Genomic DNA, 17126 nt, shown 5'->3' on the forward strand with positions numbered 1-17126 from the left:
TTGGGGCAGGGTAGGGGAGCAGAGTGAGCCCAAGCATTAGCGAGGGTGAACAGAGCAGGGCCAGCACCATCAGTGCAAGTAAGTCACTGTAAAAGAAACAGTGTGATGCACAAGAGGCTATGTGAAAGTTAAGAGTACCCCAGAGGTGCAGTTACTAACTTTATTGGCAAGGCTATATATAGTAGTACGGTGGCTGACCTGGGATGGAAAGCTAACATTCTATCAGTAGCGTATATCAAAATAGGGACTACCATTCTCAGACAACATGTTACCAAAGGCAGATACAGGGCAATAAGGAAGCTTCAGGGAGCAGTGGAAGAGTAGTAGCAGTAGAGAGATATATACAATTGTGAACCTGAAAGTCTTGGAATGGGCTCTAGGACCAGTGCCTGAGCTCCTTTTGGAAGATTACATTTGCCTGGTAAAAATAAAAGATGAATGAAAAGCTCATCTGCTTGCAAAACTCTTAGGAAACACTACTATCATGAAAGTTAATGTATGTGGAGCTGCTGCCCTGAAAAAGAAAGAGTTGAATTGTTTTATGTATGGAATATAAACTGTTATAGAAAATGTGACTCACGCTTATCATACAGGGGAAAAGCCTCTGAATTTGCAATGTCTGCATTTCTGCTTAATCCTTATTTCTCCACAATTCTGAAAGTTTAAGATTGTTTTCTTTTCATTGAATTTAAGTAGAAAAACTGCAGTGACAGCATTTTATGTTGAAATATATACAATAGACAGATGACCAAGCGATCACTTTACATGTATATGCAATACATGACTGGAAATACCATGTACTATAGGCTTAGGGAACAAGTTTTATAGTGTGTGCAGAAGCTACATGACATAGTTTTCCTAATCCAAGTGTACAAGGCTTTTATGTGCCATACAAATCTAGCCCCATGTAGCCCATATTCTCCTTTACTCTCTTTTTCTTTTTTTCCTTTTTAAGTTTGGATTACTCTTTCTTATTCACTTCAGCAGATATGGTAAATGCATAAACTTTTGAACAGTGTTAGCCATAAGATATAAAAGCTTTATTAAAAAGCTGGCTCCTGGATATTATTCTACTGCAGTTTTTATTTATTTACTTCAGTCCGATAACCAGATAAGTGGACAGGTCACCAGATACAGGATATACAAGTCCTATAAATAAGCTGTCACCTGAATGCTTTTCTACTGCAGTTTGTTGTATGTATTTATTTATTTATTTGGTTAGTTAGTTATGCTTGATAACCAGGTAAATGGATTGTTCAACAGATACTATTCAGCCATGACCCAGCTACCATGGTGCAAGGTACGACAAAAACTTATAGAAGATTAAAAAAATACACAGAGATGTACATAATACAGTGGCAATGTAGATACAAAGTGGTTATATGTTTTTAACAATTTTAAGTACAAGTGATATTACTTACGTTATCTACAATTAAGATGTGGATTCAACCAGCAGTCATTTGTTAAAAGTATCTTTACAATAAAACTGTGACTACAGCATTTGTCACAAAAGCAAAAGCATTTAGTGTCCTTATACAGTTGCTATCTTAGATTGTTTCCATGTAACTGGAGTGTCTCTTGTTGCCTCACTTCTGTAAGTAGCTGATTTCCAAACAGCTGGGCCTAGCCTAGAGATAGCTATTCTTCTGTGGAGGTTTCAAGATCAGGTCTAATGAGGGCAATGCTATATTCCTGGCTGGTTTCTAAGTCTGTAGTTAGGCATCTTGATCTCTACATTTTTAACAGCTTGTAGATTTGAGATCTAAGAAGAAATTTAGCTCTTTCATTTACAGCTACCAGTTAGACTGCTATAAAGGTTGACTGTCATGAATTTGGGATTCTTCAAGAATAACAAACCTGCAAATTTTGTTTGTAGTTTATATTTTACATGTGTTTGAGCTGGAATGTATGGTTACAAGGGAGAGATCTGAGGAAAGATATAGACAGATTAATAGATAGAGACAGAGAGATATATAGATATAGATTTAGGAGTATTTTATACATACATACATATATATATATATATATATATATATATATATATATATATATATATATATATTAGATTGATAAATATATAGTTACAGATATAGAGTAACTATGCAATAAGCAATGACACAAAGAAAACTGACTAACTACCTATCCAGCAAAACTGGAAAACAGGCTTTATCCCTAATCCTGCAAAAAGCCAACTTCAGTATTTCTGCATTCATATGTTTTGGAGTCAAACAGTCAGTTTTGTCAAGCTGAATTCCATTGAATATCAGTTCAGCAAAATTCAGAATACTCATACATATGAGCAAATTAGAATTGCTGGTGCACACAAATCACTGCAACACATTTCATTTAAAAATGCAATCAGACATACCTTTTATCAAAACTCTACTTCTTCAAATCAGTAAACCAGCCAACAAAGGAAAACTGTACACTTTTCTAATTGGCTAAACAAAAAAGGCTACTAACGTTCAAACATAAGTTGTCTGTGTGAGTGTTTAGTACTCTAATGTGTAGGGTTCGGGTTAGAAGCAGCTACAGAGATAGTGGTAGGGTTAGGGTTAGCACAAGAGTAAGGGTTGGAAGCAGGAATATATAAGCTACCCAACAATGTGTGTGTGTGTGTGTGTGTGTGTGTGTGTGTGTGTGTGTGTGTATATGAGTCAAAGTAACACAAAGTCCAATGGGGTGTTCATGGGTTACAAAATTGCAGTCTTTGTAGTTCAATGGCCTATACAACAAGGCCTTTCTCCAGAAGCAGAAATAAAAAGTCTTTACAGTACACACACACACACACACACACACACACACACACACACACACACACACACACTCACACTTTAAGTGCTTATGTAAGATAAAGTGTCAAACTACTACCTGAAAATGTATAGCTTCAAGGTGAAGCTTTTTACATAGTCATTTAATATGACATACCTAGGCTGAGCCTAATCAGTGCACCACCCCATAAACAAATACAAATCAATATATTCAGAGTAAATAATAAAAGCTATTCACAAAAACTGAGCCTAAATGATTAAAAATAAGAAGAAACGGTATCTGCAAGGTATACTGATAGCGTAAGTTCTGATTATTCTACAAGTATGTATGAAAAAACATTTAATGCAACAATTAGACAATGGAAGACCATTGATTTAAAATAAAATATTTATTAACAGTCTGAAGCAAACTACAAAACAAAACCTTTTATCTCATTTATATGCTCAGTAGTACATAAAATGACAAGGCTCCTGGAATATCTTGAATAAGATTGGCTAAAGACACACTTAGTGAATGACTGCACATTACAATGCAGCTCAGATACTTCCAGGAGTTTAGTACCATTTATTTTGTACTGTTGAATGCCATATTACAGTTTGGTTTTTATTAAACATGACTTGAGGAATCTTCTCCCAGTAATGAAAAATGGCAGACAACATTCACTTTTCCAGATCATCGAGTATTGCCTTCTGTTTCTTCTGCTTCAATAAATTTGAAAAGAAAAAACAAATCAAAGTTATACTTATGTCTGATGTTGATTAGTAAAATTAAGATTTTCAAAAATAACTCATTGCTTAGGTCATGATCACAAGAACAGAATACTTTGGTTTGTGGAACTATTATACAAATTCTCAGTATCCTGAACCTCAGTTCATAATCCATGTCACGCTGACCTGTGCTGGATAATTGCAGTATACAATCTCGGTGGCAACACTCTGAAATTATTAAACAATGGCTGTGGAAACTCAAATTAATACAAACATACAAGGGATGAGTGCAAAACCAGGACTATTACTAACAACAAAGGTTACCTCATACTGTCTGATCAGTTACAAAAGTAACCTTTTTGTTGGTAGTGGTTGATAACATAAGGAAATCCTCTGAATGACAAGTACAGTGACTACAACTCACATATATCATCATATAATTTCTAACACTAGATTTCATTGAGTCCTTTTGAATGAAACAAGCCTTGTTTGATAACAACACATTTTATTTGTAGTCTAAAAAACATTATGCTAGTATGCAGAGTTATTCAGCAAGATAGAATTAGGTGATTTACCTCCCACAAGAAGCATTTGATTTTAAGAGACTCAGCGAGCTCTGTATTACTCAGATGACTCTGATGAAATGACATTTTGGTGCACCATATTCCAGCTTTCTGTATGATACCACTTCACCTGCTAGTGCACTCTCCAAGGCCTTTACAGTACCATGCATTGCTACTTTATCAACAATTTTGTTAGTGTTATCATAAACAGTATCTTTTTTTGCATTCAGTTATATGAATGCATTAGTAAATCTCCTATTAAACTACAAAAATCTGAATTGCAATTAATTTTAAAGTTGATTCTCAAAATAATTTCAATATAATAAATATACAGTTTATTGAAGAAGAAGGCTGTTATTTTTGTATGCATATTAACTGCAGTCCTTGAGTCACATTCCTAATGCAGATCAAGGGTACTTAAGTTACTGAAAGCATTTGAAGGGCCTGATGAAAAGTGAATCATTACATATTAATTTAGTATATATTGCTAAGTCTTTTGACTTTTCTGAGGTTAAGAGATGTATGGTTCAATATACGTTATTAACGATAAAGAACTGATTTACTTTCTGTATATTTTAATGTAGCGTTGTCGCCTCACAGCAAGATGTTGTCCCATTCGATTCTCAACTAAAGCGTCTTCTGTGTGGAGGCATGCGTGAATAGGCATGCCTTCGTTGAAGGTTGTGCGTCAGGGCTGGTAACTCAGCACGTAAAAATCCATTACCAAACATTAGCGGACCGGAGTTCCACTGTGGCGACCCCTAATCGGGATAAGCCGAAAGACACAACATATTTTAATGCTCAGACTGAATTTTGTCCAAAAAGGCCTGTGATTTGTTCAGTTTTGAACAATCAAGTGACAGTCTCAGCCCTTCATCAGTAATGCTTTTCTTTGTCTTCCAGCTCTATAGCACAGAGGGATAAAGTCCTAACTATGACCAACATAACCCCAGTTTGGCTAGCAGCCCAGACACTGGAGGAGCTGAACAAGGAATAATCCTGAAGGAAGGGAGGCAGTTTAATGTTTGTATGACTTGTGTGGTACTAATGTGCATGGGGAAGGGGTGGTGAGGTGTTTACAATGTACACATGTATTTCACCAGGATACAGCAAAGGGGAAGACAGCTAGGCCAAGTGGTACTTGGGCCAGTTTTGTACATATAACAGCCTACTCCCAGTGCCTGAATCTCATCTTTATGGGGAATGAACAATTGTATGGTACCTTATACCTTACCCTAACTAAGGAATGAGTAGATGAGAAAGATGAATTTGTGATTGGAAGAAATGGGTCAGCTCTTGCTCTAAGGAGGAATGAGAGCATCAGTAGGGTGCCAGGGTAGTTTGAAAATGGATAACCTGGGGATCTTACAATAGTTTTCTTTTCCTACAGTCCAGCTTTAAGAGTGTTATCTTTAAAAAACATAATTTTTGTAGTTCTGCTTGTATCTCCTGTATGTCCCCTGCCATACATTTTCTTTGCAGACCATATCTGTTTTCTGTTTAATCTCATATTGCAACAGCGTCTGCTATAAGAGGATGTGAAGCAGAAAGCAATATAGAAGAAGCTCTCCAGCAAGAAGGGGAAGAAGGCAACACTTACAGCATTATAGTACAACGGCAAAAAAAAAAAAATCCAAAGTCTCAAACAGGCGTAAAAGTTTGACAAAGCAAAAGACTGAAGTACAGGAGCAGGAACACATTAGCCATTTAGAGAAGGATAAGCTCCATGATTAAAATACCTGCAGGTGTCCGAGACCAGATTCTGTTAAACTTCTGTGTGTGTGTGTGTGTGTGTGTGTGTGTGTGTGTGTGTGTGTGTGTGTGTGTGTGTGTGTGTGTCTGCATCTGTAAAAGAACTTCTGAAGACAGGAATATTTTAAGGCAAATCAGGTATAAGAAGGCCACCAGTGGGGAGCTCTCTGTTGATGACAGCTGTTACTAACAGCCAGAAATTTCCAGGTAATGTAGTATTCCAAAAGTCAGTGACATCACCAGCAAGTAGGTCAGCCAGACTAGAAACATTTCTTTGCTTGTTGTTCTGCTGACTCATTTCTATCCATTCTGGTAGGAAGCTGAATGGCCAGAAGCAGCAGAAAAGGGAAACAGATGGCACTGAGAGAGGGCTAAAAAAAGGCAAATAAAAGCAAAGGTCAAGCATTCACAAACTGAAGATACCTGTGTGGGTTCAAACTAACACAGCACTTTCTGAAGAGTTAAGTTACAGAACAAAATTGACCACAAGTGTATGTATGACCAAATACCCAGAAGTTGGGAAATGATCTTTCTAGGATCTTAAACTGTTGTGTGTTTAGAAAAAGAATTCCTGGAAGTGCATGCAGTTCTTCACAAAGCAGGGTGTGGAAAGCAGTATGTGTAGATTAAAACAAGCAATTGATGTCCATCCCTTTCTAGCCAATCAAGAGTCCAATAGCATTACTCTCAGATAAGGCATTCAGGCTACAAATTGTCGTACAGTTACCCTGATGGTTATTTTGGACCTGGCTATCCAGATCAGTGTAACTGTGTGCATTAACAAGGATTATTGCTGCTTTTAAATATGCTTGATATCTTTATACAGACAGAAATTATTGAACAGAACAACTGGTGATGTAAAAGTATGAAAGTAAGGATGAAGGCAAAACTAGTTTAACAGATAAGCAGGACCTCATACTCTCAGAAACAAAGTTAAGGGACATGTAATATTGTTCAAAACACAGAAACAGTTCATATTTGCAAAAATCAAATAAACAAGGCAGGTAGAAGTTACAGCAGTCAAACAGTTAAAAGTAGCAAGAACTAAAAAGATCACATGTAATGTAGAGAAACAGTGCTAATGAATTAATTGACAAGTGAAAACTATAAGAAAAACCTAGCCAAAGCTAGGTGTTTTCACTGTGTGATACTTTAAACCTTTTGTAATAGAGGCTCATCTGATATATGCAAATGGCCCCTCAAGGACATCAAATGCTTCAGCTATATAGCTTCTGAATGTCCATGACTTTTTACTTTTTTCTTTTTATGTCTTTGTGGATACATTCAGGCCAATAAAGCCAAACACCATTAGCTGTGGATATGCATGTTTCAGCCATCTTATGAACTCCTCAGCACAGCATAAGAGGAGTGTTTGACTATACTTTAGAAACATGGGGTCTTTACACCCAGCTGTTAATTGGGATATCTTGCAGACACCTTAATGATTATGGACATCAGATGGGTGTAAAGACCGCCATGTTTATAAAGTACAGCCAAACACTTTTCTTCTGCTGTGCTGACAAAGTCATAAGAAGGCCAATATATGCATATCCACAGCTAGTGGGGTTTGCCTTTATTGGCCTAAATGTATCCACAAAGACTTAAAGCTGAAGCATTTAATGTCCTTAAGGGATCATTTGCATATATCCCATGAGCCTCTATTACAGGAGGTTTAAGGTATCACACAGTGGAAACTCTAGCTGTGACTATGTTTTTCTTATAGTTTTCCTTAATTGGTTTGTCTGCGTGACCTTTTTACTCTTTGGTTTGGATGTTAATTGACAAGTGACAAATATGAGGCAGAAGGTGATAGGCTAATTGAGAAGCCCCACTTATCCGACAAGATTTGTTTTTACCAACATTTTTCTTTGTCATTAAAACAGATTACTATCCTAGGACAGTGGTATCAAAGTGTAGACAAATGGAAAAAGAACAGCTGAGTGTACTACTCCTGGCAGGTGCTGGCAACATAGCTCAGTGACTTTGGGGAGAGCTTAACTCTGTAGCATGTAGGAGGTTTGAGAAGTTGGAATATGATGTGCAGAAGATCCAGAGGTTGGTCAGAGAGATGAGAAAGGAGTTGGTAGCATCAAGGAAGGAAGAAGAATGGGCAAGCAGTTAGTAGGATCAAGCAGTGGTGAGGTGGTCACTGCTGGAGGGATCCCAGGCTAGGATCTGTAGGAGACAAGTGTATAAGAGAAGGATGGAAACAGAAGGGAAAAGGAATGCAGTAGAGATGGGAAGTAAAAAGCTGATAGAGCAGGATATGGGAAGATAAACGATATATAGGAAAGGAAGGTTTAACTGAAAGACAGACAGGATGAGTGGTACTAGAAATGATACAAGGGTAGGAATGAAGAAGTTAATATAGAGAAGATAAAAAAACAACTAAATACAAGGTAATGACTGAAAAGTAGGATGTGAAAGAAACCAAGGAAATGGGGAAGTCCAAACTGAGGAGATGGGGAAGTCCAGAATGGGGTTTGTGAGGGGCACAGGATAATAGGATAAATCCGAAATAGAAAATGGGATCAAGGTGAAACCGGCACTGGGGGTGACACACGAGATGCTGCATCAGAGAAGCAGCATCACATGTGCAAACAAGGTACTAATAATTATTAAGTAAATCACCAAGGGGATCAGAACTGTTGGTTTGGGCAACAGGACTATAATTAGTTATAATTAAATTTTATTGATGTTTATTCCATATTTTTACCTCTACCTTTTTAACTGTTGTTGAGACATATTTTTAGTGAGAATTTTATATTTTATATTCTTTTACATGTATATGTATATTCATATTATTTATTTTACAGATATACATATTAGAAATATTCATATTTATGATATTTATTGTTCACTGCAGGTCTTGGGGAGATTTATATATTCATATATCTATTTATTTATGTATCTATTTATTTATTTACAGAATTTTATTGACTCTCATCTATTTATTTACATTTATTAAATATATTATATTTATTTATGTATTCACATCTTATACCCATATATATAAACCTTATATAGATTTGTTTACTGTGTGCATCTTCATGTCATTTTGCACTTTGGCCACCTGATGGGAGTGTTGTGTAAAGGTTGGAACTTTGCTGTTACAGCTGTTTAAGAGCTTACTTCCTTCCGAGTTTTAACACATAGGTTATGCATATTTACAACAGTTTATATATGTGATCATTACCTATACATTTTCTTGTACGTTTAGGTTATGAGTTTTCTATTAGAATTCAAGGTTGATTCATGATAGTAGGAAAATGTTTTAATTATGGAGTCAGTCATTATTTTACACCATACATTTATGTTACATATTCATGAGATGTAATTCCATTGGATGATTTGAACTTTTTGCCAGCATATATATATGTTTTTAACTTGATTCCTGTTGTCTGATGAAGTCTGTTGCATAGATGAAAAACGCGGTGTTTCGTCAAGCGTTTTACATTGTGTTTTTGTTTCAATGAACCTTTGGTTTTATCCTAGAGCTGTCCGGTGCTTGGTTTCTCCTCTAAACAGTGCTTATCGTTTGGTTATTTGTTTTGGGTCTGCACTGTTCGTCTACTTTTTGTTTTTGGGTAACAGGAAGGTTTCAGTACAGTGAATATAGTTCAAGGACTGATATGGGGCAGCGCAGCAGAGGTTGTAGGCAAAGTAATAGAGAAGTGTAGAGTCAGGCCCTGCAGCTCTGTTGTTATTAAATGAACAAAAATTTTGGAAGAGTACATTTTCATTTTCTTAGTTATTTCTTCCAACAGAAGTCAATTGATGATCTTTAATGCATAACATTTTGTGAAATGGAGAGATTAAAGACAACAATTCCATCCTGGCCAGGACTCCAACCAACACAGATGCATGCTTACATGTACATGTACACACACACACACACACACACACACACACACACACACACACACACACACACACACACACACACACACACACACACACACACACACACTATGGGTATCTAGGGATAATTTAGAGGAAAAAACTATACTGTAAAAAAGCTGATTAATTTCCACCACTATAGTATTCATACACAGCCCAAGTAATAAAGGTCTAAGTAGGTACCCCTCTTTCATCTGTCTCCAAACCTTCACCCTTCACCATAAAAAATCACTATAGGTTTCATAACAGAACATTTGCAAACATCCTTACACTTATCCTGCAACTTAAAAGCCTCCATCTTCTGTAAAGCATTCCACTTAATATTGTTAAATTATCTTGCAATATCCCCATATGAGAACAGAAATGCTCACTAATAAAAGCTAGAGATGCTCTAGTTTGAGCTAATGTCCTTTTCCCATTCATCTCTATTCTTCTAACTCAAAGGTTGTTACTAGGCTAAAAACCACTAGGGACCTTACAAGTCTAGCCATGCCCCTAAACAATTTGGGTCCCTGAGTATCATAAGTATGTATATGGGAGGATGGGGCATGTTTGTAGGGAGGTAACTAAAGATTAAACTACCTCCAATGATTCTCACAACATTTGTTCTCTTCTGGTGGCAATGTTGCCACCAACTCAGATGAAAGCCCACTGGAAGGAGCTGTTATTCAGGATATGATTTTTTTTGGTGCCATAACAGCCTTATACAGCCTGATCCCCCCATCACAAACCAGCCAGACAGGTAACCCCAGGAACCCATAAGTGAAGTCTAGTCCATCATCAGTCCTTTCTCTACTCCATTTAACACTGCTGCTACTTTTCTTTAGCTGACAAAGGCTTGCCTGAAGCTTTCGATAACAAGGATAGCTAGGGCTATTTTCTTTTTGAGATTTAACCCCACCTTGGTGGCTGACATGAGCACCCACAACACCATAGAGGCTTACTATGCCTTTCAGGTACATATGTATTGATGCACATACATGCTAATGATAGCTACTATCATCACCTTGGTAAGCCAAACTTTCATAACCTGATTTGTGTTGCATCAGTAGAGTGAATGAGTCTTCAGTTTCCCACATCTTAGTTATTTGGTACTCAGGTTTAATTTGAATTGATGGTGGGTTTGCTATTGTCCATTATTTGGCCATTATTTTGGAAGAATTAAAGTTGGTTGTACACAGTGCTTTGAATACCCCATCAAAACTAGAGCAACCTTTGGTTGCCTTCTCATCGATTGTCCATTCAGTAAAGTGAGGACAGTCCTGCAGGATTTGACGTTTTTATTTCCTCTGAGCTGGTGTTCTTCAGTAGTTAGTACTGATGGACTTTAATGCCAGGAATGATGTGATATTTGTGACTTACTTTGAAGGTGTCTTTTTTATTATGAATGTATTCAAGATTGCTCATGCGGTTACTTCTGTTACCATAAATGTGGTGATATTTTGGACTTCGATTTCCAACTGGATATGAGGCATGGAAGTTAAACCTGTCACTTACCCTGACTATTCAGTTGTTTATTTCTTGGTTGACAAGCCCATCACTACTCCATCAGATTTTGGTTAAGTGCAGTTCAGGAGAACTGATCTGAGCTTTTCACTCCTGCTTTGCTCAAACATCTCCATGACTGTAACAATACTTAATCTTTAGGGCTTGTGGAGGCTTATAGTTTGTCACCTCCTAACCCAATGATGTGGCCCAAGATATTTATGGACTGTCCATTTGATTTCTTAGTAGCCATTTGTGACTATGAACTCCAAGAGTTTGGGGATTCAAGATAAAGGATTGAGCCTATGGGACATTGTTCTAGTCTGATTTATGACAAGCCTGGTCTGGATTCTCATTTTTCCATTTACCAGGCAAGAAGTCTTCCTAAAGAAATCTGAGTACTCATTTTGGGAGAGCTTTGCTGTGGTAAATTGGCTGTTTGCTCTCTCTTGCATGTGGTGCAATCATACGCAGTCCATACTACCTTACCACAAGGAATATTTTTCCACCAAAAAAGTGCGAACCAGTCTGGTACTTTGTAGATAAGCCTGCCTTCTACAGGTCATTGGCCCCACATTTCATTAGTCAGGGTACTGTCAGTGTTATTCCAATGCTGACCCTGCATTCTGTCTGGTATACGTTTGCCATTCCAGACTGTGGGGATTTTGTCTCCATTCTTTCCAGTATATGTACTATTAACTATAGTTTGATCCTTGTACAAATGATCTTACTTTGGCATGCTTGGAAGCTCCAAGTCCAGTCCTGTACCAGATTGCTGTCACATCATTTGAGAATGGATAATTTCCTTTACATGTAATGAAGACTGGGGTGTCCCTGCATTCGTGTGGGTTTTCCCGGGAGGGTACTCCGGTTCCCTAAAGACATGCATCTGGAGCATTTCTCCCCGGGCCTCCACTGAAAGCAGGATCTGTGGAACCTAGTCAGACTTTCCTGGTCAACAAATATTAAATAAATAAATAAATAAAAAATATCTAGTCTCAAAAAGGCTGGCTTAGATTCTGACAACTTGCCCAATTATCTTCCAATCTCACATATTCGCTTTTCTGGTGATGTTCTATAGAAAATGGTGTACCTAAACCTGGAATTACAAAGCCAAAATATGAAAAAGTGCCACAAAAGTCACAACTAATTAAAAAAGGCACCCAGGAAGGAATTCAGGACTTGATAATCAAATTTATTCACTCCAACTGTCGATGTGCAAAAGCAAACACCATCAAAGCAAATACCATTTTGTATATTTTGAATTAAAAATATATTTGTTTTCCCATACAGAGAGTAGAGTGCTGGCATATATGGGTGCACATTGTGCACCCATTGCCACACCCTGAATTTGCTGGAAAAACTCACCTTCAAAGTGTATAAAGTTATTAGCCAATACTAATTCCATAACATTCAAACATAAGCGAAAATCATTACTTAATTTTCTTGATTCTGCCATAGCTTCCTCTAACCAGACTAATCCCACCTCATGCGGTATAGAGGAAAAAAGATCCACTATATCTATAGTAATGAAAATAGAAGCCTTATCATAAATATTTTGTTTGAACTGTCTAAGTAGGTCCCAAGAATCTTTCAAGGTGCTAGTACAACCCATAGAGAGGGGTTTCAATTTGACATCTATAAATCTAGCCAAAGGCACTGTGACGGACCCTTCAGCTGCCACTATAAGTCTAAGGGGTGGGTCTGCAATATTTTTATGCACCTTAGGTATACCAAATATAGTAGGAATTTTTGTTCTCTGATTGTGCAAGAACTGAAATACATTTAGGTCACTTGACCCCTCTAATAATAGGTCATTGAGTATTAAAAAAATTGTCTTATAAGAAATATGAATGTCATTCAATGATACTCTACAATATTTACTACTGTCTTCTAATATATTCATACCTTTAGATTCATATATTAAGGTGTCAATAAAGACAGTTCCCCCTCCTTTATCAGGGGCCATCACCCTTAAGTTGTGATTATTCCTAATTTCTTCCAAAAGTACTTTTCCTTGAGGAGATATGTTAGAAATAACTATATTACTCTTGATAGCCTTCCTTAACTCTGATTCTAATAAAGTCTCAAAGTTCTTCAATTGAGGGTGTAATGAAGGATTATAAGTACTTTTTCTAACCAAGGTATTATTCTTAGGTGCTATACATTCATTATTTTTGAATAAAAGTTCCAAGTTCTTCTTTCTGATAAAAAGCTTAAGGTCAATTATGACTTTATTTATCTCAGCCTTCTTTCTGGGGATAAATTTAAAGCCTCTGGAAAATAATTCAAAATGCACCTCTTGTATATCCACAACACTGTAATTGTATATGTTATATCCCTTGTAAGTACACTTGGCCCTTTCTTGTTTAATTACATCTTAGAGTAATGAGTTATTAATTTCTATCTCCTGTTCACGCTGTGTCCCCTCCCCATTGTAGATAATTGTAATTGACCAGCCTCTTGTTCATTAACCTCTCCAATCTCCAGAGAGGGGCCCCACTCTGTCATGCCTAGCGATAGAGCTCTCCTTAAATGAGCACTGCTTGTCCAAGTAGCCTACTCGTAGTACATTGGCAACACAGCTGTCAGTGATTTTATCCCATGAATTTTTCACCCAAGTTATGACCTCTTGCAGGCTAGGCTTCGCAAAGTTTCCATGCTGATTTCTCTCCATTCTATTTTCAATGTAGTCATTGAGTTCCATGCGCAAATGGTCCTTGAATGGATTGTTTATTGCAATATCAAGAGTCTGGAGATAGGCAGTTATTCTTGCGGGAATCATTATTTGATCTATTCTTCTCCATGCTAGGAATTTCTTCATTTCTTTAGAGCAGTGAGTGCTGGCTGAATCCCAGACTAGTAGACATCTTTTGCCACCTCGCAAAACAAGTGGCATCATTATATTGGCCCACTTCCTTATATCTGCTTGTGTGCACCAGGCTTTTTCAGTTTCAAGAATGTAAATGCCTGAAACACGTTCAATCTTATCTTTCTTGCCCTTACTAATGATTAGAGGTGAGGTTTTCTTTTCATCTAGACAAATTGCCAAAATACAAGTAACAGGTACACTCTTGTAACCAGTGGAGGGAATGTAGATTGATGAGGCACCCATCTGATCAATTGTTGTTTGAGATCCTTGGCCCATAAACACTGCAGTTTCATCCATAGCAATCATGTTGGAGAGTTGGTATTTAGAAAAGTCAATGCCATCAACAAAGGACTTGAACGCAAGTGCACGTTTAATAACTTCAGTATCTTCCAGCTTGAACAGTGTTGTTGATCTTCTTAGAGACAGTTCATATCACTGAAGGAAGCCATCCAGCCAATGTTGTGATGCTTTGAATTATTCTGGGGATATTTCTAACTGTGGTGCTATTGCAAGAGCAAATGCTTGAATATCAGCCCTGTACACAACCAAAGCCTTTGCTCTCCTGTTAGCAATCCACTCACAAATGATGTCTTCAAGTTCAGGAAATAATGGTTGCCAACCTGATCCACACTTGCACTTCTTAGTGTTTCCCTCGTCGGCCTGTTGACTGAGGTTAACATACACTGCTCGCCATTTTCAGACCATTTGGAGATCTAACTTCTTCCCTTTACAGAAAGTCATCTTGTTCTTTCCCCAGGAATCCTCCACGATTCCTTTCTTGTACTTGATGGAATAGCTCTTTCTTTTTTGCACTCATCTTGTCTGGGGGGGTAATTGAAGACTTACACAACCTGTGTGGCAACACAAAATGGCACCGGTTATGAAGAGAAGACACCACCACAGCTGCTCGTTACCTTGAGCGTGCGCTTCCTGCACGTTGTCTGTACTTTGACTGATCAAAGTACACCTGCGTGGGTTTATGGGCCAAGGATCTCAACCATCAAGTGTGAGTGATGATTAGGGTTACAGTAAAAATCGTGGAGGGCTCCCAGTGAAAGAGTCTTACGACTTTCTGCAAAGAGAAGAAGTTGGGTGTCCAAATGGTCCGAAAAAGGTGAACAGAGTACGATAACCTCAGTCAAGAGATGTCAATAATATTATTTTATAATTCAACACATCCGTTGTGTGTTGTTGACAATATTAACTGGGGCTTATTTTTGGGGTAGGGCTTATATCATGAACACCCTGGAAAAACCATGCTAGGCCTTACTCTCTGGTTAGGTCTTATTTAGAAAGAAATATGGTATACTCCTAGTTTTCTGAGAAACATACGTCCTCTCCTAAATACCTTGCAAGATACTTACAGCTATACATCTCTTTCCCTGAGAGATCTGTGTTTTTTTTTAATATATCTATGAAGAAACTTGAACAGTATCCATGACTGGACAATTAGTCTTCTTCTTTCGGCTTTTCCTGGTTAGGGGTCGCCACAGCGGTTCATCTGTCATCTGCTCAAACTAAATACTTCCAAGATGGTGGTAATGGTAATTCAGGCTATACTGAACAACACTTCTTCTAGTTTTTGTCTCCAGATACCATTTATTGTTGGGATAAAGTGCATCTCATGTCAAAATTGCATGACTTAGAGATAATTCTTGATGATAAGCTGATGTTCAAAGACAAGATTTCAAATGTCATCAAATCCTCTTGCTTCTGTCATAGGAATATCATCTTTATTAAACATGTTATCCAACCTATCTATCCCTCACAGTGGCACATGTACTTGGCTGTATTACTGCAATGCTGGGTATTTGTGGTTTCCAGACACTAAACTTAAGAGCCTGTAAGTAGTACAAAGCAGACTTACTTACTGTAGCTCCAGGTGCCTTCATATTATTCTAATACTAGGCCACTTGCACTGGTTGCCTTTCAAATGACAGAATAAAGTTCTTGTTTTTAATTTCTTTCCTTACGTGGCTTAGTTGCCACCTTTCTGGGGGAACCTTTGCCATGGAACCAGCCAACTCGGTCCCTGCGGTGTGCCTTTCAGGGCCTACTGATAGTTCCTTTTCTTCACCTTAATTCCTCAAGGATTCTGTCATTTGTTCGCCGAGGTCTCTGTCTTTGAATTCTGCTACCTGGCTGGGTGAGGTTTTGAAAACACTGGCTGGTGTTAAGCATTTTTAAAAGCTTATTTGACTTGGCCTATAGCTAATGAATAATCTTATCTGCCATCACTGGTGTTGTCCATATTCTGTTTACTTTACAATTATTTATTTATTAATTACTTTAATATTTAGACATCCATGTTTTTTTGTTTGTTTCTTTGTACACTTTACACTTGTGTTAACTCATTTATTTCTGTCTTTTTCTTTGTATAACTTTCTCATAAATGCACTTGAATATAGGTAAAGCTGTGTTTTAACGCTCCATATTGCTATTATCCATAATTGCTTGCTCACTCTATGCAGCAGTAATGTGTTTTTATTCAAGGTGTATTTTTTTCTTCTCAAGGAACAGAACCGCTATTTATGGTATACTTTTCTTATCACTTTTTCTCAGAGCTGCAGTAACAATGGATTAAAAATATTATGGTAAGAAAGAGTAGGGGACAGCCCCCTTTGGAGGTTCAGGGAAGGGGCATGCCCCCTGCAATTGTTTTTTATGCATTATATTTGCACAAACACTGTACAGCATTGACTGCATGTGTGTGAATGTTATGAGGATTTGAGTTGTTTCATGCAGCTACAGATTAACACTTCTGTTTTGAGATGTACAGGTTTGGGGAGATTACTGCCCTCACAGTTTGTATGCGACTACCCTAATTCTCCACAAATGCCAACTGTCCTGGCCTCTTATGGATATTTATGGTGCATCTTTGCCAATAATTGCCATATGTATGGATGCCTTTCATTTTTCTCATTACAAAGAGCAGTATTTTCCCTACCTATGAGTTGAATCTATCCTAAATTTTTCTTATGTTATCCTGAATTGCACAGTGCCTGCTTAATCTTGTCATTATATCATTCAACTCCATCCTCCTTACAAAAAAAGTTAAGACCTACTCCTCCTGCA

General features: G+C 37.5%; 1 protein-coding gene across 3 annotated transcripts in view; it reads right to left on the bottom strand.

Annotated features, from left to right (window-relative positions):
- Nucleotides 1-3141: 3141 nt before the first annotated feature.
- LOC122808802 (alpha-2-macroglobulin-like) overlaps nt 3142-17126 on the bottom strand; it is a 476844-nt gene continuing 462859 nt past the window's right edge. For all 3 annotated transcript variants that reach the window (XM_044079853.1, XM_044079854.1, XM_044079855.1), the window contains one exon: nt 3142-3470. In XM_044079853.1, coding sequence (XP_043935788.1) covers nt 3445-3470 — 26 coding nt within the window. In that variant the 3' untranslated portion in view covers nt 3142-3444. The remainder of the gene's footprint in view (nt 3471-17126) is intronic.

Source organism: Protopterus annectens, chromosome 8.part0 (genome assembly GCF_019279795.1).
Source record: "Protopterus annectens isolate FY-2018-M chromosome 8.part0, PAN1.0, whole genome shotgun sequence".
NCBI classification, from domain to species: domain Eukaryota; kingdom Metazoa; phylum Chordata; order Ceratodontiformes; family Protopteridae; genus Protopterus; species Protopterus annectens.